The sequence below is a fragment of the Choloepus didactylus genome, chromosome 3 (genome assembly GCF_015220235.1).
Source record: "Choloepus didactylus isolate mChoDid1 chromosome 3, mChoDid1.pri, whole genome shotgun sequence".
Lineage (NCBI taxonomy): Eukaryota > Metazoa > Chordata > Mammalia > Pilosa > Megalonychidae > Choloepus > Choloepus didactylus.
The window spans coordinates 187,791,822-187,819,136 of record NC_051309.1 but is presented as its reverse complement, the minus strand read 5'-3'; the positions used below and the strand labels follow the sequence as shown (position 1 = coordinate 187,819,136).

The window sequence follows — 27,315 nt, the reverse complement described above, 5'->3', positions numbered from 1 at the left end:
TTTTAGGTCATATATATTACTAGAATAAAAGTACAACACAGTGAATAACAAAACAACCGTGTGTTTCTAAAGAAAATCTTAAACCCTAGTATTTGGAAATGACCTCAATGAACTGACTTACCCTGCGGTATCCCCAGAGCTGGTTCCCCTTCATGCCGTGACAGTCATAGAGTGTGACTGGGCTGCTGTGTGAGATAGCATCAAAGCAGAATTTTCGGGTATGCAGTGGCTCACCAGGTCTAATATCTTCTCTCCATCCAAAGGTAAAAAGCTAGCAAAGGAACAAGAGCAGAAAAGCTGCAGTGAGTTTAATTTGGAGGAAAGATTTGTGAATGGTAGAAGGTATTTCTCTTAGCAATCTAGAACTCCTGCTTTGTTGATCTGCAAGAATGAACTACGCTTTAGCACAAAGAGGGGTTAGTAAAGGTATGTATCATAAAATGCTGTGCCACCAACAGCTGTATCTTTGGCCCACGCTGCCAAAATATGCAAATGCAGTCTCCAGCTAGAGAAGTCATTAATGAAACTCTTTACATTCTCTTTTTAAATAAAATTTTACTAGATCAAATGCTATATAGTTAGCCAAAATGAGCACATAGATTGAGAAAAGATGAGGAGTGGAGGCAAACAGGATTGATGTCAGCACCTTGAACAATCTGATTGAAATGAAGCTAAACTTGATGTAAAGAATAGGCAAATTCATTTCCTAGGATCGGTAATACTGATTCTGCAGGGATGTAACTCCCGGTAAGAAATACATTTTATATTGTGACCCAGTACACATGCACAATTAGACTCCCCTCACAAACTAAAGCAGATGATTCACAAATGATATTTATCATTCCTGCCTTAATGTATTCTGATAGTCTAGCTAATGTTTTCCTATCCTAATGTATTCTATCCTATCCTATCCAATTTTATTATTTTTAAAATGCTACTTATGATGCTGTAAATTGATTTTTGCAATGTATTATCTGTTTAAAATCACTCCTGTAGGGGAAGGGCATTTTTTTAGTTATTTGAGCTGGACAACAATTGAAGGATGCAGTAGAAGTTCTTGGGTAAGTGAGAAAATGGACTAGACGATTCCTATGATTTTGTACAATTCTAAAATTTCAGTAAGGGTATATAATTCTCACACTAGGACTTGAGCTAGGCCTAGCTGTTTGAAACCAAGCTGTGAATTGCAAAATAAAGAAGAGCTGTCAAGGAGACCCTGTGAGATAAAAGCAAGCACAATTCTGAGTTGTACAAAGGCAATTCACTCAGCACTGACAGGTCCTCACTATATTTCCATTTTCAAGTCTTATCCAGGAAAGAAAATGTAGAGAATCTGGAAAAATTCAGCTAACAAAAACATTTAAGTGGTAAGGAAACTGAGGACAAAAAAAAAAAAAAAAAAAAAAAAAGAAAGAAAGAAAAGAAAAAAAAAGTACTATATAAAGTCATCTAAGAAAATAAAGAAATGAGCTAAATTAAACATGTAAGTAACGACGAGTGACTATATTCTGTTTCCCAAGAAGACAGGACAAAAGAGAATGCTTTACCTACAAGGGGTATTAGATTAGGCATTTGAAACAGATTCATGAAGAGGGATTGTGAAGTTTCTTTTTCCAGAGCACGGCTGTGGACTAACACATATTTAGATTCATTTAAATCCTGGCCATGGGAATGACTTTTCAAGGATAATTGTGAATTAAAGATTTTTCTGATTTTGTTCATTCCTAATCAGAACTCTTTGCTCCTTGGTTTTTAAATTACTCTCCTCCTTTGGTATGCGTGGAACTGTATCTCGCCTGTCTGCTCTTGTCATCTCTTCAGCACAGATGTCACTCAGGGTCGTCCCCAGATCCTGTCCTTGCTATGTTGGCCCTTCCCTGCTTGTTCTGATGCGCTCTGGGTTCAACACTCACCAAGACGTGGATAACTCATCATCCGTGGCATGTCCAACTCCTTGTTGGGTTTCCTAATTGCATGTCCCTGGACATCTCAAATTCAACATATCTCAAATTCAATTGATTTTCTTCCCTTTTAAACCTGTTCTTATTCCATGTTGCCCCTCAACCTAAAGCCCCACAATATCTTCACATAACTGTTAGAATAAAGTCATAATGCATATCAGAAAGAACCCTTTCCCTCCAGTGGTTTATGTTCCAGCAACATTAAAATGTTTGTGGGTCCTTGCACAGATCAGGCTATATTTTTCCTCCTTCCACTTCCTCACCTTAGTTCACTATGATTGCCCCTTTGTAGATCTGCATCCCTCACTAGTAAAAGATCATTGAAGGCAAGGATCATATCTTTTTAATCTTTGTGTTTCCAGCACCCATAACAATTCATGACACATAATAGATGTTCAATAAACTTGCACTGGTTATAGGAACAGAAAGTATGTTGAAATATCTGTCAAGATGAATGAATTAATCTTTTCTTTTTGGTCCCTGAAATGAACTGTGCTATTTTTGTCAAATTACAACAGTATCAACAACAATGCTATTCTTGAAATTTCAGTTTTGATGATTCCAGACTGTTATTTATTATTGGGTTAGAAATTTCCTGGCACATTGACCTGCCATTGATATTGATTAAATCTTCATTTTAAGAATTGTCTTGATTGTTTCTTCTTTTTTCTTTCATTTTCTTCCCTCCCTCCCTCCATTCCTCCCTTCCTTTTTCTTTATACATTTAGAAGGTCAGAGCTGAAAAAGACTAATCATTACCTAGCACAGCTGGGCTAAAAATCAGGCCTGCAGAGGTTAAATGACTTGCCTCCACCACACCTTAAGCATTCCAGGCTTGAACATTCTTTTATGGACAGTGTTTTCATAGTTTCTCTTAAATGGATCAGTTAAGTAAAAAGGAATCCTTGTGTTATAGCAAACACAGTAAATGGTTTCTTGCACAGATTTATTCATCTTTCGTCACAATTATATCTCCAGGCATTCTTAGGTGACTTTTCTTTCTTGTTCTTAGTTTTATTATTATAGTACAATGATCATTCTTACCTCTGTGGACCAATTGCTAGCCTGTAATGAATTGTTGCTGCTGTTGTTATTGACTGGTGATTACTTTCCTGCATTCCAGGTGACGCAACTTCAGAGACAGCAATTACTTTATTCTTCTTCACCTATCACTAGCTAAAGTTCTTCTCTCTTATGTCTCTGAAGTGCTTTTCTATTGTCGCTTTTCTGATCCTAATAACCATATAAAACCAATCAGGCTTTGTGACTTTCATTTATTAGGGATGCTTTCCTGTGCACAATCTTGTCAGAATGGAAACAAGCAGATGTTTGCATTGGGTAATGCTGTCATGACATTAACAGTTTGTCGCATGTCCTTGTGATGTTCATTATTGACAAAAGTAGATTTCATTCACGTTTCTTCTAAAATAATCTCCGGTTGTTTTCAACCTCAAATCTTTCAGTTTTAAAATAAATTGATGTTAATTTCTCCACTTTCTTTCTTTGACACTTTAAAAGATAGAGCCAGAGTGAAACACAGTTTTTATACATGTAACATTTGTTTTTGCTTAGGTATTAGTGTGGCATGTGCATTGTCGGCTGGGTCAGTATTGTAATGTGTTCATAAGATCACTAGACTTGGTACTGAAATTACGCTTATTATCCTAATCTTGCTACCTAACTTGAGATGATTGAAAATATTTTCTCTCTGTGAGTAGTTATGTTTCATTTCATTGTTAAGTGGATTGCAGAAATCTAAGAGATTGCATGTCCTTCTTTGCAGTTTGCACCCATCAGTATGTTCTATCCTAACAGTGAGACTATCCCAGAATTTGTCCTTTCACCATGTGCACTGACTTGCTCTGATCTCAGTTTGCCTATCTCCTCTCGAGGCCTTGAAAAGGGAGGATTTGGCCCTTTCCTCAGCGGGACGACCTGCTGCCCACTTCCTCCCCAGCAGCCTGCACCCAACCTGCAGAATGAGCAGCCAAACCAGGCCAAGGATGGCTCCTCCTTGGGGAATTGGAGAGTATTCTTTCCAGACCTTGCAGTGCTATTAGGATCTACTATTATTTTCTTTCTTGGTCTGTAAAGGAAACTTGAGAGCCAGCACACTATGCTACAGTGAAATTAGAGAACGAAATAGATCGTCCTGGATAAATGAATCACACATTAGCTTCCTTCACAGAAGTCAGATTAGTCGTCACCACTGTTCTGCAACAAAACGATATCTTCTTATGAAGGTGCTTCAGTTGACTCTTTATTTCCCATGTGACAATTTTGCTTATGCATTTCATTTTTGCATTTTCTGAGTGGGGGGGGGGGATCATTTCAATAGGTGTCCCTTTTGTGTTCTTTGTCTGCTTTGAAGTCTAAAAAGGACCCTTATAATTTTCCTGTCCTGATACAGTTATTTTCCCATCTAGGGATTTTAATCCAAATGTAGAGGAATGAGTATCTTATGAGCCACTAGTAATATACTGAAAAAAGCCTCCTGTTAAGTACTAGAAAATGAAGCAGCTTGTAATGCTTTAACCTTCAAGTCAAAATATGGCAACACATATTTCAAATTTGATTTATTTTTCACCTCCTGTCAATCTTGTTTAATCTCTCAGTAGCTCCATTTTCAGGGTCTCTAGAGACTGGAAATCTCTTTCTTGAAAGCGCTGCATTAACTGATTTTTTTTGTTGTTGTTCCCCCTTTATCGGGTTTTCTGCTGTCTAGTGCTGCCCTCTGGTGACCCTTTCTTGAATTGCATCCCATGTATTTTTGCCACTTAGCCTGAGGAAAAAAAATGAATCAACAATTTTTAAAGTGTGTGCCATAGGGTTGGTTTTGCTTATGTTATTTTCAGCTGTCAAATAAAATCTGCGGGCCAAAACATATTGGCTTTGTGATACTGGGGATAGAAATATACACCACGAGGCAGGAATCAGACATGCATTCTTCGTATCAACCAGCTGGCTAGATGCGCTTCCCAGATAGAGGTGGCAGCGCTGAGAGAGGAGTTTAGCCAACAGACGGAGCTTTTCTTATGGCTGGCTTGCTTCATTCATTCATTCATTCATTCATTCATTCAATATCTGTTTCTTCTCTAGCTGCCAGTCTCACTGATAGGATTCTTAAGCCTTGACTCTTGCTCCCAGTCTGAAGTAGGCATCCCGTCTTAGAGGTAACTGTCCAACACTGTTCCTCACATCCCTGCCAACATCCCAGCAGCACTTGTAGGAAGAGACAGAGGAAGAGGGGAGCGAGGCAGCTTTCCCTGACGTTCGATTACCATCAGCAAATCCTGGAGACACGGAGCCCTCTTCAAAACCCGTGTAAGTGTCCACACCGCTGTGCTGGGAATGGACAAACGGAACCAAAGTCACAGCTGCCTTGGACCCGAGGACAATTTCTAATTTGGTATTAGCAGAAAGCGGTTTTGTGTGGGTATGTGAGAAAGCGGAAAGGAAAATACATTTACCCTTTACCTACTACATGCTCAAGATGCTGTTGTTTCATAGACATCACCTTATTCTCAGAGCACCCTTGTCCATGAGTTGGATATTGTCCCACTCTGAGGATGGAGGAGCTAGGACCTAGAAAGATTTAGCAGTTTCACAAGGCCACATGGCTTCAAATAGCTGCGCCCAAAGTGAAATCTGGGCTGGCCTGCCTTCAATGGCCCACGCTCCTTCTAGAACACCCCGAGGCCGTGGGATAAGAGTATGAGGACTGGTCAGGGGTGGGGGGGGGGCAGTGTTTATTTGGTTCAATAGTTGGTTAAATTAATTCTGGAATGTGCCGTGGTCTTGGTTCTACTGACTGTTTTCCTCATATCATGCTGCTCTGCATTATAATGCAGGGTGGAAATGGGAAAGAAAGGGGCCCGTGGAGTGGGAGAGAGCGCTGACCACAGACTGACTCAGAGCATCTGAATAACTCGGTAAGGTTCTAGGCCAGGCATGGAGGCCTTTACTAGTTTGACATATTTAAATTGTCCACTAAACAAGATGGGCACTTGAAGAATTTAGCTTTGGAAGAGAAGTAATTCTTTATTGGAAACTGCTTGCGTGTGTGTGTGTGTGTGTGTGTGTGTGTGTGTGTGTGTGTGTGTGACGTGTTTGTTTTGTTTATAGAGTTAGGGCTCTTATTTTATATATGGGTCTCATTTGCTACCTTGTATTTCTCCAAATAGAATACAGTTCCTTACTAATACATAATTATTGCCCTTTTCTGTCTTTTTCTCTTCCTTCTCTCTTTACTCTCTGTTTCTTCTGTAGGTCTTGTTCAGCATTGTGTGATAATCCAGAAGGATGACAATGGATTTGGGCTAACAATCAGTAGAGACAATCTAGTCTTTGTACAATCTGTCAAAGGTGAGGCAGTTAAAAATTTTTTTTTATTTGTATTAGAAAAGAGAGTTTACAAACAATCATGCATAAAGTACAGGGTTCCCATATACCACCCCACTGCCAACACCTTGCATTGGTGTGCACCATTTGTTACTATTAGTGATAGCACTTTTAAAATAAATTGTATCATTTTTTATAACAGTAGTTACTTTTGTTACAATTGATAAAAGATTGTTAAAATATTTCTATCATCATCCATTATTAGGTGTCCCCCCCCAAACTGCCCTATTGTTACCATCTTGTATTAGTATCATACATTTATTATAATTCATGAAAGAACATTCTTATAGTTGCACTATTAACATAGCCCATTGTGTACAATAGGATTCACTGTGCTGTATGTTTTCTTTTTGATTTTTGTCCTAGTAATATATACATCTGAAAGTTTCCTCTTTCAATCAAATTCACCTGTACTGTTCAATGCTGTTGATTACCCTCACAATAATGTGCTACTATCACCACCATCCATTTCCAAACCTTTATCATCAGCCTAAATAGAAACTCTGTACAAATTAGGCATCAACTCCCCATCCTCTACCCCCATTCTATCTCCTGGTGACCTGTATTCTTGATTCAAATTCTATGAGTTTGCTTATTATAATTGGTTCATAGCAGTGGAATCATGCAGTATTTGTCCTTTTGTGTCTGGCTTATTTCACTCAATGTAATGTTCTGTAGGTTCATCCATGTCATTGTATGCATCAGGACTTCATTCTTTTTTACGGCTGAATAATATTACATTGTGTGTATATACCACATTTAGTTTATCCATTCATCAGTTGATGGACACTTGGACTGCTTCCGCCTCTTGGCAATTGTGAATAATGCCACTGTGAACATCAGTGTGCAATATCTGTTCAAGTCTCTCCTTTCAGTTCTTCTGGGTATATACCTAATTGTGGGATTTCCAGATCATATGCTAGTTCTATACTTAGCTTCCTGAGGAACTGCCGAACTGTCTTCCATAGCAACTGCACCATTTTACATTGCCACCAGCAATGTATGAGTGTTCCTATTTTTCCACATCCTCTCCAACACTTATAGTTTTCTGTTTTTTTTAATAGTGGCCATTCTAGTAGGTGTGAAATGATTTGCATTTCCCTAATAGATAGTGATATTGAACATCTTTTCATGTGCTTTTTAGCCATTTGTATTTCCTCTTTAGAGAAATGTCTGTTCAAGTCTTTTGCCCATTTTTAAAATTGGGTTGCTTGTCTTTTTATTGTTGAATTGTAGGAATTCTTTATATATTCTGGATATTAAACCCTTATCAGATATGTGGTTTCCAAATATTTTCTCCCATTGAGTAAGCTGCCTTTTCACTTTCTTTTGCAAAGTCCTTTGATGCTCAGAAGTTTTTAATTTTGACGTGCTCCCATTTATCTACTTTTTCTTTCATTGTTTTTGCTTTGGGTGTCAAGTCTAAGAAACCATTGCCTACCACAAGATCTTGAAGAAGCTTCTCTATATTTTCTTCTAGGAGTTTTACAGTACCAGTTCTTATATTTAGGTCTTTGATCCATTTTGAGTTAATTTTTGTATATGGTATGGGATGGGGGTCCTTCTTCATTCTTTTGCATATGGATATCCTGTTATCCCAGCAACAGTTGTTCAAGAGACTATTCTTTCCTAATTGAGTGGTCTTGGCAGCCTTGTCAAAAACCAATTGGCTATAGATGTGAGGGTCTGTTTCTGAACTCTCAATTTGATTTCATTGGTCTATGTCTCTCCTTGTGCCGGTACAGTGGTGTTTTGACCACTGTAGCTTCATAATAAGCTTTAAAGTCAGGAAGTGTGAGTCCTCTGACTTTGCTCTTCCTTCTCAAGGTATTTTTGGCTATTTGGGGGTCTTAACCTTCCAAATAAATTCAGTAATTGGCTTTTCTATTTATGCATAGTAGGCTGTTGGAATTTCCATTAGGATTGTGTTGAAACTGTAAATCATTTTGTGTAGAATTGACATCTTAATGATATTTAGTCTTTTGATCCATGAACATGAAATGTCTTTTTATTTACTTGTCTTCTTTGATTTCTTTTTGTAACATTTTGTAGTTTCTGTGTACAAGTCCTTTACATCTTTGTTTAATTTTATTCCAAGGTATCTGATTCTTTTAGTTATTATGGTAATTGGAATTTTTTTTCTTGATTTCCCACTCAGATTGCTCATTACTAGTGTATAGAAATATACTAATTTTTGTGTGTTGATCTTGTATCCTGCCAATTTGCTCAACTCATTTTATTTGCTCTAGTAGCTTTGTTGTAGGCTTTTCAGGTCTTTTATATACAGGATCATGCCATCTGCAAATAGTGAAATTTTTACTTCTTTTTTTCCAATTTGGATGCATTTTATTTCTTTTTCTTGCCTAACTGCTTGGCTAGAATTTCTAGCACAATGTTGAATAACAGTGGTGACAGTGGGCATCCTTGCCATGTTCCAGATCTTAGAGGGAAGGCTTTCAATAGTTCACCACTGAGCACGATGTTAGCTATGGTTTTTTCATGTATGCCCTTTATCATGTTGAGGAAGTTTCCTTCTATTCCTATCTTTGGAAGGATGCTGGATTTTGTCAAATGGCTTTTCTGCACCAATTGAGATTATCATGCAATTTTTTCCCCTTTGTATTGTTAATGTGCTGTATTGCATTAATTGATTTTATTATGTTGAACCACCTTTGCATACCTGAAATAAAACCCACTTGATCCTGGTGTATAATTCTTTCAGTGTGCTGTTGGAGTCAATTGGCAAGTATTTTGTGGTGGATTTTTACATTTATATTCAAATGAAAAATTTTGGTTTGTAATTTTCTGTTCTTGTAGTATTTGTATCTGTCTTTGCTATTAGAGTGATGTTGGCCTCATAGAAAGAGTTAGGTAGCATTCCCTCCTGATCAATTTTTTGGAAGAGTTTGAATATAATTGTATTAATTCTTCTTGGAATGATTGGTAGAATTCACCTGTGAAGCCATCTGCTCATGGGCATTTCTTTGTTGGGATATTTTGATGACTGATTAAATCCCTTTACTTGTAACTGATCTGTTGAGATCTTCTATTTCTTCTAGAGTCAGTACAGGTTGTTGGTGTGTGTTCCAGTTTGGTAGAGCTGCTGTTATGCAAAACACTAGAAATGATTGGCTTTTATAAAGGGGGTTTATTTGGTTACAGATTTACAGTCCTAAGGCTGTCATAGGGTCCAAACTAAGGAATCAACAAGAGGATATCTTTACTGAAGAACAGCCTATGGCATCTGGAATGCCTCTCTCAGCTGGGAAGGCACATGGCTGGTGTCTGCTGGTCCTTTGCTCCCAGTTTCTGGTTTCAAAACAGCTTTCTCCTTATCTTCTCTCTCTCAGCCTCTATGCATCTTTTTTTTTTTTTAATTTTTTATTTTGAAATAAATTCAAACTTACAGTAATAGTTGCAAAAATAATAAAACCCCATATGCAGAACTCCAGCATACCCCAACCCCCCTCCACCAATACCCCGACCTACCAACTTTAATATTTTGTCACTTTACCATTTCTTTCTTTCCCTCCCTCCCTATCTATCATCTATCATCTATTGCTCTGTCTTCTGAACATATGAAAGCAAGTTGCTCACATCCTTGAACAAATAATATAATTCACATATACATTTCCTATGAACAAGAATATTCATTTATGTAATCACATTAAGTGTAGTTAAGAAGTTCAAGAAATTTAACATTGATATAAAGCTTACATACCATATTTCATTTTTTTCTTATGTCCCAATTGTGTCCTTTTGAGCCTTTTCTCCTCTATTCTTAGATCTCATCCAGGATCATCTATGGCATTTAATTGTCATTACCTATTTAGACTTTTTTTTTTCAGTTGTGGAAACATATATACAGCATAAATCTTCCCATTCCAACCCCTCCCAAGCATTCCATTTAGTGGGATTAATCACATTCACAATGTTGCAATGCCATCACTTTCCCACCATCTACTACTAGAAATTTCCCTTCACCCCAAACAGAAATCCTACACTCATTTCTTATTATCTCCCATTGCCCCTTTCCCCACTTCTTGTAACCCATACTCTACTTTCCATCTCTGTGATCATATTCTCTGATACTTTCTTTGTGTTTACCGTGGGGCTTAAATTTAACATCTTAAGTCTATAACAATCTTGTGTTCTTTGATACCAACTTAACTTCAATAGGACACATAAACTATGTTCCCATACTCCTCTATTCCCCCACCTTTATGTAGTTCTTGTCAAAAACTGCATATTTTAATTGAGTCCAAAACCACTGATTTGTCATTATACTTTATGTATATTAGGTCCTGTAGGAAGTAAATAGTGGAGTTAAACTTGCTGAATTGATTAAGCATTAGTTGTTTCAATTCCTGTATCTCGGTTGAAGTGTAAGTTTGTTCCTTTGATTGGGCCATAACTTCATTTTCCTTCGTGTAGGTTGCAGTTTTTTGTTGTCTAGGCATCTGGTTTCCTTGGTTACCCAATCAGTTTTTCCCAGACCAGAAAAGGCTTAGGTCTCAGAAGAGGGTAAATATTCAGTATCAAGTTTCCCTGAGGGTGTCCTAGAAGATTGACACACCCTGTGAGGCCTCTAGCCACTGTGCTTTTCCTAACCTGCCCGGCAGGTGGTGCCTGTCAGCCTGTTGTTCCAGACTGGTGTAAGGAGGTGTGTCCTCCTTAGTTTCTGTTTTGGCTGTTTTCCCCCAGGCTCTGGGGTCTATCTCTGAAGGGAAAGCTGGGCCCCACCTCCTTCCTCTTAGGAAAGATACACCCCCTAGGGATTTATCATCTGCATTTGAATAGTCTCTCTGACTCTGTTATCTCCACCCTTGTCTGCTGTGAACTGAAAATGGCTGAGGCTTTCTCCTCTGGGCCCCTCAAGTTGAGAGAGACAAAAAGGGACAGAAAGCCCCCTTTTAGAGCCAGTACATGGCCTCCCAGTTTCACTTGTTAGCCAGAGGTAACACTGTGTGTTCTGGACTCCCCCTCCCGGGACAGATGAGTCTTCTGGTTCTTTAGGCTCAGTCATCACTAAAAGCCTCTGTCTGTTTGTTGGGAATTTGTAGCTTGCATTGAGCAGTCCACATTTGTTAACAAAAACCCCAGTTGGAGTTGGACTGAGGTATATTTGCTGTTCAGAGAGTGCTGCTTTCTACTACAGTGAAGGTTTTGGAGTTTGGGCTGCTGCGGGGGAGGGGGTCCCGGCTCAGGTCCATAGTTTTTACTTACAGATTTTATGCTGCTATTTCAGGCATTCCTCCCAATCCAGGTTGGTGTATGATGTGTGGACAGTCACAGTTGTCCCCCAGCAGTTATTCCAAATTATTTGCTATTTGTTCATGATTTGTTTATTAGTTGTTTCAGGGGGACTAACTAACTTCCACTCCTCTCTATGATGCCATCTTCCTCCTCCCTCCTCTCTTTCTTCCTTTTTTAATGTAAGCATTTAAGATTATAAATTTCCCTCTCAGCACTGCCTTCCCTGCATACCATACATTTTGATATATTATGTTCTTATTTTCATTAGTCTCAAGATATTTACAAATTTTTTTTTCACAATTTCTTCTTTGACCCACTGGTTGTTTAAGAGTATGCTGTTTAACTTCCATATATTTGTGCTTTTTCCAGCTCTCTGCCTGTTATTGCTATCCAGCTTCATTCCATTATGGCCAGAGAAAATGCTTAGTATAATTTCAATCTTTTTAAGTTTAATGAGGTTTATTTTGTGACCCAACATGTGGTCTATCCTGGAGAATGATCTGTGTGCACTTGAGAAGAATGTATATTCTGCTGTTTTGGGGTGAAATGTTGTGTATATGTCTGTTAGGTCCAGTTCATTTACCATATTTTTCAAGTTTTCTGTGCCTTTATTGATCCTCTGTCTAGATATTCTATATAATGATGAGAATGGTGTATTGAAGTCTTGTGCTATTATTGTGGAAACACCTGTAAGTTTTGCCAGTATTTGCCTCATGTATTTTGGGGCAACTTGATTAGGTGCGTAAATATTTATGATTATTATTTCTTCCCATGGCTTGCCACTTTTATTAATATATAATGTCCTTTATCTCTTATAACAGTTTTGTATTTAAGCCAATTTTAGTGTAGCTACCCCAGCTCTTTTTTGGTTATTGTTTGTGTGGAATATTTTTTTATAATCTTTCATTTTTAACCTATTTGTGTCTTTGGATCTAAGATGAGTCCTTTGTAGACAGCATATAGTTGGCTCATACTTTTTAAAACCCATTCTGCTAATCTGCGTCATTTGATTGGGGAGTTTAATCCATTAACATACAGTGTTATTGTAAAGGCAGTACTTACATCAGCCATCTTATCCTTGGTTTTATATGTCATATCTTATTTTTGTCTCTCTTTTCACCTTTTATAATTACCCTTAGTGATAATATTCATTTCTTCTCTATCCTCCAAGCTTCTCTTTCTCTCATGCCTTTTCCTTTTAGGCTGAAGAACTTCCTTTAGTATTTCTAGTAGGGCAGGTCTTTTGCTGAACTCTCTCAATTTCCATTTATCTATGAATATTTTAAAGTCTCCTTCATTTTTTAAGGGCAGTTTTGCCAGATCAAGATTTCTTGACTGGCATTTTTCCCTTTCAGTGCTTAAATATATCACACCATTGCCTTCTCACTTCCATAATTTCTGTGAGAAATTGGAACATGGTCTTATTGCTGTTCCCTTGTAGGTGATGAATTGCTTTTCTCTTGCTGCTCTCAGGATTCTCTCTTTATCATTGGCATCTGACATTCTGATCAGTGTGTCTCTTGGAGTAGATCTATTATGTTTTATTTTGTTTAGAGTACATTGTGCTTCTGGGACATGTATATTTATGTCTTTCATAAGACTTGGGAAATTTGCAGCCATTATTTCCTCAAATATTTCTGCTCTTTTCCCTTCTCTTCTCTTTCTGGAACTCACATGACACATATGTTTGCTTGTTTCATGATGTCATTCAAGTCCCTGAGAATCTGCTCAGTTTTTTCCATTTTTTTCTTCATCTGTTCTGTCTGTAAGATTTTTGATTGTCCATACTTCTAGCTCAAGATTCTTTCTTCTGCCTGTTCCAATCTGCTGTTCTATGCGGCTAGTGTATTTTTAATCTCTTGTATTATGACTTTCATTTCCATAATATTTGTTATGTTTCTTTTTTATACTTTCAAATTTTTCTTTATGCTCACCCAGTGTCTTCCTAATGTCTTTTATTTCTTTAGCCAATTTTCATTCATCTTTTTGAATTGATTTAGGAGAGTTGTTTGAACATTTTGGGTTGATCTAAATTCTGTGTCTCCTCTGAAGTTTTAATTTGCCTTTTGATTGGGCCATATCTTCCTGTTTCTTAGTATGGCTTATAATTTTTGCTGATGTCTACACAGCTATTTATCTTGAATTTGTTCTGAAGGTCAGTTTCTCTGTCTTGTCTAGGGTTTTATTGTTGACTGTTTTTGTGTTAAGTCTCTTATTTGATATTTCATTCAACTTATTTTAGACCTTCAGAATAACCTGTGTTTAACTGATCAGATTTTTTCAGCTCTCATTCATCTGCTTCTTGCCCTGGATATGCAATGCAATTTTTAAGATTGTAATTTTTGTGCAATTGTTTCACATCCAAGGGAAACTTCCTTTCCTCTCTTCTTTCTCCAGGAATCTTGATCTGTTCTGTTTTTGTTTTGCCTCTATAGTTTTTTTTTTTTTTTTTTAAATACACTTTTCATTGTCTTTAGCTGCTTTTGCCTGGAGGGCACATTCCAGGAGGAGGGTCACCCCAAAGAGGACCCTTCCTAGCTGGTATCTCCCATCCATTATAGGGTCAGGGACCCATGACGGGATGTAGACTAGCTCCAAAGTGCTCTGTGGAGGGGATCAGGAAGGATGTCAAAAGCCTCTTTCATGGCTCCCTGAAGCTGTGCTTTCCAGGTCTGCCCAGCAGATGGCAGCCCTAAGGAGGCACTGAGTCTACATTTCCCTGCCTCCTCTCCTGTCAGGGGTGATGTTGAATTAATGGCTGTGGCTACCTATGTCTGAGGCAGATTGAAACAGTAGCTCAGAGCTGGGACCCAGTGATCTGAATTCACTAATAAAAAGTTGTGCTCAGTGCTTTGCCATGCCCACCCCTTTTCTTGGGGAAGAAAATTTTTATCCCTTTCTGACAGCAGCAGCCAGCCAGGGACTGGTTCCCAAGGTGGCACCGCTGCAAGGGTGGGGGATGGCTCTGGTAGGCACTGCGTGGTGGGAGCTATTCACTGCCCTTTACCATAATTCCTCCCACTCCTCCTTGGATTTGCAGTGTTATTCTCTTCTCCAGATCCCCAGAGCAGTTGTTTCAGACAGTCCCTGTTTGTTTAATAGGTGCTTTGGTGTAAGGACTGGGTCCTGGAGCTCTCTACTCCATCATCTTGCCTGGAAGTTCTCTTTTCTTTCTTTCTTTCCTTCCTTCCTTCTTTCAAGAGAGGCACTATAGACAATTCCAGGAAACAGAAAGCACAAGCAAGGCATACTATCCTGAACAGGTTATATGTCCTTCTGCAGAGGGAGAGAGGGGAATAGGTTGGGGGTAATCAGGGTGGCTTTAGCTGTATCTGTAAATTTTTTAGTCTTTAAAAAATATGGCAGTAGTGGTTGATACTTGCCTGCTATATTTTTCAATAGTTTTCTATTTGAAGTATTTCATAATTTAAAATTAAAACATTAAAAGGAGCCGGTTCCGGTTTGCTAATGCTGCCATTATGCAAAACACCAGAAATGGATTGGCTTTTATAAAGGGGGTTTATTTGGTTACACAGTTACAGTCTTAAGGCCATAAAGTGTCCAAGGTAAGGCATCAACAATTGGGTAACTTCACTGGAGGTTAACTGTTAGCTGGGAAGGCACATGGCTGGCATCTGCTCCAGAGTTCTGGTTTCAAAAGGGCCTTCTCCCAGGATGTTCCTCTCTAGGCTGCAGCAGTTCTCCAAAATGTCACCCTCAGCTGCTCTCAGGTTGTGTTTCAAAATGGTGTTCTCCAAAATGTCTCTGTGTCAGCTTCTGGGGCAAACTCTGGGCTGGTACCTCCAAAACATCAGCAAAACTGCTTTCAACAGCCATCTTCAAAATGTCTCTGTAAGTTGCAGCAGTAAGCTCCTTCTGTCTGAGCTCTTATATAGGGCTCTAGTAAACTAATCAAGGCCCATGCTGAATGGGCAGAGCCACATCTCCGTAGAAATTATCTGATCAGAGTTATCACCTTGTTGGGTGGGTCACGTCTCCATGGAAACAACCTAATCCAAAGATTCCAATCTAATCAACACGAATACATCTGCCCACAGAAGATTGTATCAAAGAACATGGCTTTTTCTGGGGGACATAATATATACAAACTGGTACAGGGGCTAACATAATTATACTCACTATCTTTTCTCTTTCACAGGTGACACTATATAAGAAAAGCCCCTTGCAAGGACTGTCAAGTTTCAAAAAGGGTTAGAAATGACACCTCACTTAATAAACTGGGTTGCACTGAAATGCTTTTCAATTAAAAGCAGTCAATTGTCTTAAAGCATCCTATGAAGGTTATGCTGGATTGTTGTTACCTCGAGGTTACCCTTTATGTATAGGATGCAAATCTACAACAGCAGTGGCAGCAGTGGCAGAAACACTGGGTGCATATAAAGTATTTCTTTAAGTATACAGCCAGAGGGGGAAAATCAGGTTAGATAAAGACCCAAACACTTATAGAACAATAAGGAGTCTTTCACTAAAGCCATTAAGTTTAGTTGGAGGAGTTATATAAGGTCCTAAAGGCTTTCCACGTTTTGAAAACTATTATTCCAGGGAAGGAAAGGATACTAGGATTACACGGTACATTTCTACTATTCTTTATATTATTTGAACAACATTTTTATACAGTATCTCAATTGGTTATCACAATGGCTCTGATAAAAATAGAAACAGTGAAGCTAAAGGATTCGTTTACCCACACAGCAAAACCAGGACCTCCCCCAAAGCCCCTGGTAAACCGCTTAGAGATTTGTTCCCACTGTATTTCTCCAATGCTGCCTCTTTGAAGCCCCAAGACTTCTTGTAACTAACAGACCTGTTCATGAGACCATGTCCTTTCAGAACCATCCTTGACACAGATGTCCAGCCTCAGCTCTGTTCCCGTGGCTCCATGCTTGCTGTCCACACAGAGATTTGCTGCCACATTTCGTATCTGTGGAAAGAAGAAAAAATATCGGGCGTGGGGCTGTTTGTGGGTTTTGCTTTTTTTTTTTTGTACACTCAGCACCTGACAATCCTGGTATAGATTAGGTAGTAAACAATTATGCTTTGAATACATGACTATTGAATGAAACCTTGAACTTGTAAGCAATTTATAGAGAAAAAGCAGGGAATTAAATGCAATACGGTCTAATCTTTTACATGTCAAGGAACATATAGGGTAAATAGTGATCCTGCAGCTGGCTGCTGCAAAGGAATGTGTGACAATGCAACAAAGGGAGTAGCATGGAGTTCATGACTTCTGTACAGAGGTGGATTTTTTCCTTTCCAGGTAGTGCTTAATTTGGCATTGTAATCTTCCTGCTTCAAAGCAGCTTCTACCATTACCACCTGACCTAAGAGTTCCAATAAGAGGCAGGTCATGCAGGTGAAGTGTGTGAGGGAGGAGAATGAACAACTGAGCACTGAAGGATGGGTTGACCTTATGTTCCAATTTGTCAGGGATGTCTTGGTCTACACCTGTTGTCCTGGTTTAGCATTTCTCCTGGATGATAAATCAAATGTCCCTAGAACAAAAGCAATATAGGGAAAACAGTACAATTGGTGGGAATGCTGTACTGGATGCAGATTCTCTACCTTAAGTCCGAACTTTGAAAAATTGCAGAGAGAGAGAAAATAATGATAATTCTCCATAATTATTACATTAGCCTTTACATGGGAACAAATCGTTAAAGGTGGGAAAGAATGGAAAATAACCAACAACAGAAACAGTGTATGGGTAAAATTTGTCGTTCTTGCTTGAAGATTTCACCAATTCTTCTGTTAGTGTCAGAAGCACCCCCTGTACTAGTGTTGAACATTATTTTTAGTTTGTTACTTAGGTGTGTATGCTTAGATGAGGTGTTCATTAAACTACATAACTCAATTAATCCTTTTTATGTTATTTCACATAGTCCTGGATTATATACTTACTTTAGCTATTGTTAAGAACAGAAACAAGAGTAGGATGGACCCAACTGACAATTTTAGTTAAGTTTCTTTTGCCTGGAATGAGAAGGTAAGGTAAGGAGTCCTTCCGTGAGAGAAGAATGCAAGAACTGGGCCTTTTTCTAGTGTGGTGGAGCAATGAGCCAGAGAAAGGACTGTTATAAAATATACCAAGTATCATGTGAGGAAAGAATGAAGTTGGGATGGGGTTGGTGGTGGAGGGCGTTATTACATATTTAATCTATTTGAGGAGTAGGGGTTGGCGTAATGCTACTCAGCAGGTTATCACTGTTGTGGGTACCAGTTTCCTTCATGTTCTACTATGGGACATCTACTTTCAAGATGACAGGGGAATGTGAAATAATGCAATTTTTATTTTTTAACCTGGTTGGACCTACAGATCTCTCTGAGGAAAGCTAAGGACACTTTTGCAAAAACAAGCAAATAAACAAAATCATAAGTCAATGCATGCAAGCACTTTTGTGTTCATTTTCCCAGAATTCCTAGACTCCAGACTGGAACCCTGAATTAGGGAACATGCTGGCCCATGCCTTGTAAACTAATTGCATCCTTTATATTAGTAGCTTGGGAGAGTCTGGAAGATTGGGAGTGAACCTAGCTGGTGTCAGAGTGCAGCCTAAGAAAAGTCTACCCAATTCACCCTCGCTTATTTTATCTTTTCTCCACCTTCCCTAAAACAAGTACCAGAGAAGAGCTTTACTCTGGAATTTGGGGAGCGAAGTTTAAAATATGTCTTTTGTGCAATTAATCCCTTGATGTGTGATGGAGATTTTCTGTTGCAATCAAAACACCCAGAAGGTCAAAGTTTGATTTTGCTGGATCTGTCTGGAGCCTGGCACACTCGGTAAAACTCCCTTTTTATCTTATCAGAGTCCAGTGTGGACATCTCAGATTAAGCTGTCTATAACCTCAGAGCCGCCTGACAACTCTGGTCAGCACTTTCATTCTTTGACTATTTAACTCACAGACACACTCTTCTTAGAGAACCAGTATGAATTTATACTGAAAACATCTTTGGGTCACTGTTTTCCCTTCTACTTGAGTCTAGGAGAGCTGAACCACATTTGTGGGACCAGGGAAGTGAGGGCAGGGTTTGCAGGGGAAGCATCTGCTTATAGGTTTATGGCCACTTGGCCACAGACGGAGAAGTTTGCGCTCCTCTCCCAGCTGGCATCCGTGCTCATTCACTGGAAGGCTCTGCTTTTGGAAAGGAGGTTGTGGGAAAGAAAGAACATAAACAAGCCAAGGACATCAAGCTATAAATCCGCCAAATCTGCCTGTGGTTGTCCTCCAAAGCTTATCGAAGAGCCTCATTTTGTTTTTAAATGCTATGAGCTAAAAAAGACTCTGGCAGGGATGGAGGGCACCATTTTCTAAACTCTTGAATTTTCTAAATTCTCACTCAAATGGCATCTGTGTAGACAATGGGATAAACTGCATTGGAAGCCAAATTTCAAGTTTCAAAGACATAATTGTCCACATCTGTGTAAATTCCAGCAAATAGTTCTGCCAGAGAGGAAATGCTGAGAGTTCAGTATAGGATAAGGTGGGCACCTGGAAACAGGATTAATACCAGGCTATTCTCATTTGTTTTTCTCCTCCCTTCTCTTTGTATTCCTAACCCTGCAGCACCTATGCATATTTGCTCCTCTTTCTTACAGACACAACTCCATCAAAATAAACAGGTGAATAAAAGTGCAATAGAACTGATAGCTACTCCATATTCATTCATTTGAACAGTAATTTAAAAAATATAGACAAAAAATTTATAAATGATTTATAGTTTTTCAATATGGACTCTGTACCTGTGGCTGAAGGTAAAGTAATCCACACACATAAACAAACCCCAGATAAAGGACACCCAATATTGAATAAATCTATGACAGAATAGATAATTTTCATGCTTTATTCCTTTGAATAATGATCAGGCCTTGGGATCATTAAATTTGTGTCAAGGAATCCTGAAAGAAGCTAAACCGGATTAGGAAGTAAGGTGGGGTACTTGAATAGGAATGGGTGGGAAGAAGGAAGAAAATGGGGAGAAAGGCAATTGTGAAGTATGCCAGGATTACAGAGATTATTCCTTGGGGCAAGGATTAGGAAAAGTTTGGCAGAGAGACTAGAGGACTTCTTTAGGTATGCAAAAACAGTCAGACAGCTTTAACATTGTTTTTTTTTCCCCAACTGTAGGAAGCTATTATGAAAGAAATACAAGAGAATAGGCATGTGGTATACATATTAAGGTGGCTAGTTGATGTGGGATAGGTAGTTTAACCGGTTGTTAGAGAGAGATTAGTTTCAGCTTGACAAATGAATAGTATAGTTTGTTGATGCCTCCAAGATAGCCTTGAGACCTTTCTGGTAAGAAGTAGTAGGTTTCTTATTCATTCAACAAACACTGAGTACCTGCTCTGTCCTAAGCACTATGCTAGACACTGGGTATACAATTAAAGAGAAAAGTATCAGTCCTCTCCTTTGTGCAGCTTATGGCCTGGAGGGCACATGTGCTATTTTTCCTGTGGTAGCTAGCAAGTTGGCATGTGGGGTGGGGTGGGTTGGAGGAGAGTAGCACTCACCTGAGTGGCCTTCATAGAGCAGCAGCAGCTGGTGCCTACTGCAAGTTTCTTCACTAGCACCAGGCTACATGTTTATGCATCAGATGAGGTCTGAATCTCAACTCGGTGTGGAGGGAAGAGGGGTCAGGGCTTTCTAATGTCTACATTCTTCTTGCTCACTTTTCCTTACTCCTAAGGGTGGTTACTGCTTTCTGAAGTTGCTGCTTGTATACCCCTTAGAGGCTCCTATTGCTCTTTTACTAGTTAACAATTTTTTTTAATATTAAAATTTCCCACTTAAATTGCTGTTGTGATTTCTGTCTCCTGACTTGACGCTAACTGATGCACAGATGAGTAATACTTGAAATCATGGAAGTATATGACATCATTCAAGCAGAGAATATAAAGTAAGACAAGAAGATTGAGGATGGATCCTTGTGGAATGCCTTCCTTAGGAAGTGGGGAAAAAAAAGGGTAGCTAGGAGAAAGAAAGGGAAATAAGAGAACCAGAAAGAAAATAGAAGAGTTTCAAGAAGTGGGTGGGGAGGGCAACAGCATCAAATTCCACAGAGTGGCCACAGGAGGCGTGGGAAGAAGCTGCTGGACATGGCAGTTAGGAAGTCACTGGTGACCTTTGAAAGGACAGTGTTTGGGGTGCAGTGAAGGTAGAAGCCATATTGCAAATGTACTGATGAGAATTGGGAGGTGAATATTAGAGTCCACAAATGGAAGTGTCTTTCAAGAAGCTTGCCAGTAACTCAACGTAAACTATGGACTATAGTTGATAGTACAATTATAGTAATACTCTTGCACCAACTGTAACAAAGCTACCACACTAATGCAAAGTGCTAATAATGGGGGAGGGTACATGGGAATTTTGTATTTTCCACATGATTTTTCTGTAAACACACCACTTCTCTAATTTAAACAAAATGAAAAAAAAAAGAAGCTTGACGATGATGGAAGAATAGAGACGGGGAGAGGCAGAATTAAAAGGAAAGAATATTTTTGGGACAGAAAGACTTGAGATAAGATGAAAATATTCAAGCCTTGCCATAATTCATTTGAGACTCAGATAAAAAAGTGAAGTGCTTTTAGAAATTAAAAACACAACATAATTAGAAAGCATTAAAATGGTTTCATTATCCTTACAGGGCCTTTCCTTGTTTTAAGGTTCTGCCTCATGGCCAGCACACCATTTTTGTTTGAACACATCCATTCCATCTCTAATTGCTCCATGCAAGTGGCATCCAATGGCTATTGGCAGAGACCAACTACTGCCTCTCTTTGAAATTATGCCCACAGAGATTTTCTTCTTATCTCCTGCACATTTCCTCTTTGGAATTTACCATAAATGTAATGGCTTTGACATCTCTCTTGCCCTGGGACTTATTAGAACTACTCATTTCAGAAGCCTGGCTTACATTATGCAAGAGAAAGATGAACCCCTGGCAGAAATATTACCAGAGGGCCTTCAGATTTATACATGTTCTGCTCCAAATATTCTTTTACTAAAACTATTTCCTTGCATTTGAAGTAGAGAATTGTGAGTATTGTTTGTGAAACATGCCTAGCATTAGAGTAGGAACTTTTAAGTTAAGATGTATGTGCCCAAAACAATTTTATTTCAACTTCTCTTTGATAGAAGGAAAAGAAATTAGGGTGCTTATTTCATACTGAACTGGGTGCTTTCACAACCATCATTTCACTTCTTAATTTGCATCTCTACTATACCGTGGATTCATTCTCATTTGCAGCTCAGGCTCTGAGAAGGAAATGGATTGTCTGAGGTTGTACAACTAGCAGATGGCCCAGGGCAGGATTTGCCCCATGTCTCTGATTCCAAGGCCTATTACCTTTACCCACATCATGGTAATGCTTATAATTAACCTAGAAGAGTGCCACTGGGTGATAAATCAATGCCAAATGCTTTACTGAGCACAGGGGAATTTATGGAGCTTAAAGAAGGCTGTGAATCCATGGGTTTAGGAAACAAGGGATCTTAGTCCAAAATTGGATTGGAGCCTGAGCCAGACAGAGAGGTTGAAGCAGGTTAGATATAAAGTCACTTTGATGCTCAGAGAGCTTTGGTAAAGCCCTTAGTAAAGTCTTGGGACAAGCCAAGGGACATAGAAGTGACAACCAAGTCACTGAGGCCCAGGACTGAAGGGGACTAGGTGGCTGCCCATGAGGGGTTCGACTCTGGGGAGGCTGGGGTTGTGCAAGAGAAGGCATCACTGGGGGTTTAGAGGAGGAATCATTTCCTAAATTTTGCATGCGATTCTGGATTTTGAACCTGGGTTGAAAAAAAAATCCATTTTCTGAAAGGAAAAGTTAGAAAATGCACAATAATAGTACTTTAATCCTGACCTGTGCAGTTCACTGGAAAACACCTGCTTTTCTGTTCGAGAGCCAGGCATACCCGCCTCTCCTGGTTGTGCTTGGGTGGAGGTTTATTCCTGCCCTCTCCTATTGGTCTTGAGGATTAGAAAGCTTTGCCAATTTCGGCCTACACTTTGTAGAGCAGAGAATATGGAACGATTTTTATTTATCAAACACATAAGAATAGAAATCTGAACCAATAAAAACTATAAAAATTTGTTTTTGTTTGGATTTTTCTTAAGTTTTGGTGTTGTAATTTCGTAAAGTCAAGGAAGGAAATACTTTATTATATAACGTCTCATGAGTGCATGTTGCACTGTTAGAAGAGAGGTCTGGTAAGGGAGCGACCAACAGAAAGCTTGGCCAGGCAAAGGTTTTTGAGAGTTCAAATGAGAATTATTCATATTTTGGTATGAGTTACACACACGTGTTATGAGACAGAAGTGGACTGCATGTCAGAAACGTGAAAGAAGGCATTTCCAAAAAGCTGTAAGGAGTAGCTTAGGAGAAGAGCAGATTTGCTTGTGCTCTGCAGTTTATAAAACTCAGATGAATAAATTAAAGGTGTAGCAGAGGGAAGAAAATGAGATCCGATGGAAAATTTTATTGCAAGAGTTCAAGAAATTTGACAGGAAAATAAGTCAAAAGGGTATCCAAAAGTCAGGAAATTCCTTTCAAGTTGGGTGTTAATATGAGTTTTTTGGTCTTTTGTGGGGATAAGGAATCTGTAGGAAGGGCAATTCTCGTGTCCCAATTAGCACTAATCGAGCCTGTGTCAAAAGTTTTGAAAGCAGAGGATGCTGCCTTAAGGTAAGTGGCAGCCTAGGAGAAGCTGTTGCTTTGCTGTGGAGGCTGCAACCGCCTTCTTCCCTTTCAGCCCCAGACTGTATGAAGAAATCTCTAAGTGGCCTGCAAGTCAGAGATGGTTGGTTATGACACTCTTGCAACATCACGCTGAGAACGGCACAGGCCCAGCTCCTCAGACCAAGCCACCCTGACTGTGCAAGCACCCCATCTTTTAACTAATGCCTCAACTTGAATATTTCCATCATGTTTTTTCCTGGAGTGCTATTTTATTAATATGAACGCTTCCTCCAATGGTTGGCTTTGTATAAATGTTGCCAATAGATTTAAGATTTCCTCCAGTTCTAGTACAATCATGAAAAGCCACTTCTACTATTATCCTCAAGGCCAAGGGCAATAGCCACAGGCTTTGAAAATAAAGCACCTTTTTAGTTCTTGAAAAACTACTCACACAGCACAGTGTGATAAAATAACTTTTTCTTTGAATTTAAGGTAGGTAGTTGAAATGTGGGCAGGTTTAAAAACTTGTCTAGTACACAATTGTTAAGCTCTTCAGTAAGATTTAGGACCGTTAGCTAATAAAGATCTGAAATCAATATCATGGGGCCAGTTCTGATGAGGATGTAACCCTTTGACCATGGGCAGGATTGCATCAAAAGCTTGGAGACACGTGATAATCTGTGGGTTCTTAAATTTCTCTAGAGAAGTAGATTCTCTTGAACCTGTCCTTGAGTTTAATAGCTCTTTAAGGAAGGTCAACAAATTGTCCTTTTTTCGAGTAAAATAACTCAGGGTCTGAGTTTTCTTCTATAAGTATCATCATGTAGTTAGCATATCAAAAGATGTGACATGGGTCTTTAGGAAGTAAAAGGTGGAAATGTCAAATTGCACTCGGCATACTAAACTGTTTATTTATAAAATAGTTAATGGCATGACTACTTCCCTGAGATATTTCTCTGTGGGCTTTGGATTGTGAAACCATATCATTTCATTTTGTAAAGGACAAAACTAAGATGGGCTAAAAAATAGTTTCACCTACTTCTAACCACTGCCATAAAATCAAACAAACGGAAAACAGAAACTGTTGAACTTTGAAAGCCAGTGCTAAAAATTCTGAGTCACAGTGACCAGCATTCCATCACTGTTTCCTGTAGCAAGGGAAGTTCACGCAAACCTAGTAGGGAAAATGGATTTCCCATAAAAAAGCAAACGTACTCACTACAAACCTTCAAGTTAGAAATACCACCAGGGGCACCATTTTATGCAACAGCTGGTGTAGCAACCCTAACGTGCTAGGGTTGGCACTCGGAACGGTAATCTTACATCTACTTCTAATCCAAGCATTTGACTTATCTCCCTCCTCTCAAATTTCTTTTTGTTGTTCATGTTAATATCCATTTTCTTTTACTACCTATGCAACATGCCTATTCAGAACATTGCTGGAGTGTCAAAGCCACTTAATGTTCGTTCATCTCTCAAATCCCTAACCCAAATCCTGACTCATCCCCTCTGACTGCGGGAATTATCATGAGAAAACTCCAGCAATGACTCTTTTGAGCCCCAGGTGGCCTCTGGCTGAGTGTGGTACTTGCCTGGTTTATATTTTGAGCCTATTCTTAATGTTTTCATTCAAGGCTGTCAGTATCAGTTTATGTAAGTGATTCCTAACTTTTTTGGGGTCAGAGATTCTTTTAGAGAATCTGACAAAAGCTATAGACTCTCCAAAAAATTCACATATATACAGAGACAAGGCTTGGCATATGAAGTATTCTTACTCTGTCCAGTGGCCCATAAAGACCATGTCACACGTTTATCACATATATAGCTTCTCTCTCTACCCACCAAAACATAGCAGCTTGGCATTTGCCACTTTTGAATGCACAAGGTGATACTTTTCCTGTATCCCATGTGTCCTAGTAAACAAGAAAATGGTCATGGCTTTTTGCCTTAAAAAAACTACTGGGAGGTTCTCAAACAATGACAACTATTCTCTTTGAACACTCTGTCTCTTGTATTATTTGGGTAATGCATTGCTTTCTCTGTCCACTTGTAATGCTAATCAATGTTAGTGAGCAATGATAAGCAGCATTTTATTGAGAGCTTGCTAAGTTTAGGCCTTATGCTAAGGACTTCCCGTACATCATTTCATGGAATCATGAAAAGAACTCTGTGAGGTTGGTACTATTATTATCCTATTTTGCAGTGAGGAAACCAAGGTGTATTAGTTTCCTGTGGCTGCTGAAACTAAGGACCACAAACTTGCTGGCTTAAAACAACAGCAATCTATTGCCTCACAGTTTGGGAGGCCAGCGGCCTGAAATGAAGGTGTCTGCACATCTATGCTCCCTCCAGAAGCTCTAAGGGAGATTCCATTCCTTGCCTCTTCCATCTCCTGGTGGCTGTCGACATTCCTTGGCTTGTGGCTGCTCCTTCCAATCTCTGCCTCCGCCTTCACATGGTCTTCTCTTCTCTATGTGTCTCTGGGACTCTTCTAAAGACACTTGTATTGGATTAAAGCCACATCCACAGGTTCCAGAAATTAGGATGTGGATATAGATACATTTTTTTGAGAGGTGGTGGTAGGCATCCTTTAATCCACTACACAAGGCACAGAGACGTTATAGTAACTTACCCAAGGAAGCACAGCTAATTCAGTGGTGCTGAGATTCCAACCCTTATGTTGGGGCTTCAACAGCCTGTGATAGCCCCACCCTTGCTAATCGTAGAGTTCAGCACTTCCTCCTGGCTTGCTTAGTCAGAGGAGAGGTTGTATCATGTGCTGACTGGCTGCAGGCTGAGAGGTCAGGGCCCATTTTGGTAGCAGTCTCAGTTCTAGAGAAACTATGAAACAGACTCACACAAAGAAACAAAGAGGCTGGGGGCAAGGAGGATAGAGCCAATGGCGATCAAGAATGGAGACGGAGAGGGAGAAGAAGGAGGGCTCAGGAGGGCATGTGGAGCCACACCTGGAACTGGCCTGGGCAGAGGTGCAGTGCTCCTGTGGAAACATTTGCATTTTATTATGCAGTGCTTATGTGACAGTGATGAGGGCAATTGCTTTTGCTTTCTGTAAGTCTCTGAAAGAAAAGAAGCTAAGATGTAGGGGCATGGACAGGAGATTGGGGTGCCAGGTCAAAAACAAGGCAGGAACTAATTCCTTTGCTTAGTTGGGTCTCTGAGTGGATACACTTTTCTTGTTTTATGTAGACTTGATTATGCCTCACACCAATGAAGTGCTTCACTCATATTTTACTCTTAGTAAAAAAAGTTACCGAGAGTGATACAGAATTATCTGTTCTTCCATGATGGCACATAACTGATACAGGAGAGAGAGAGAACGCTCTGGAAATTGCCAAAGTATTGGGATTACTTCCAGTCACATGGAGAAAGTGGACACCAGCTGCAGCTACTTGCAAGTAGTATTTTTATTTTTATTTTTCCTCAATAAACCTGCCTTATCTGAAATGAACTCTCTTCCAATCTACATATCTTCTTTACAAGTCAACCAAGATTGTTTTCTTTATGTTCTCCTCAAGTGGTCACAGTCAAGCTTCCCAGCTGTATCACCAGTATTTTGTAACTGAGTAGGGCAGCTCAAAGTCTTCCTAAAACCAGGGGAAGTATTTGAATGAGCTAGAAGCAGCAGAACTAGTCTGCTTTTAAATTATGTAAGCAATTATATAATTCATTTGGAGAGAGAGAGAAAAGAAAGGAGTGTTTGAAAAATGGGGGACTCTTGCATTCCTCTGCTCAATTTAATTCAATGTAGGCTAGATATGAACTTGAACTCTTCACCCTCTGTTTAGTCATTCAGACTGTCATGGTTGTGTCTGACACTATTGAAAAAAACTTTCTTCTTCCAAATTCAGTAATTTCAGCTTCCTTTTTGTATTTAGCTTGCTGCTTCTATCCGGAAACTTGAACCTTTAAGGAGAGGCCAAAACAATTTTCTTCAGATAAAGAATATTCTTTCCCATAGGAGAGAGTTAGACGTGACT

General features: G+C 39.2%; 1 protein-coding gene across 1 annotated transcript in view; it reads right to left on the bottom strand.

The window, feature by feature from the left end:
* Positions 1-27,315, bottom strand: part of GALNTL6 (polypeptide N-acetylgalactosaminyltransferase like 6) — a 1,267,846-nt gene that overhangs the window by 32,805 nt on the left and 1,207,726 nt on the right. The window contains exons 12-13 of the mRNA XM_037831017.1: positions 16,444-16,560; positions 122-271 (exon numbers count right to left, since the gene is read on the bottom strand). Coding sequence (XP_037686945.1) covers positions 122-271; positions 16,444-16,560 — 267 coding nt within the window. The remainder of the gene's footprint in view (positions 1-121; positions 272-16,443; positions 16,561-27,315) is intronic.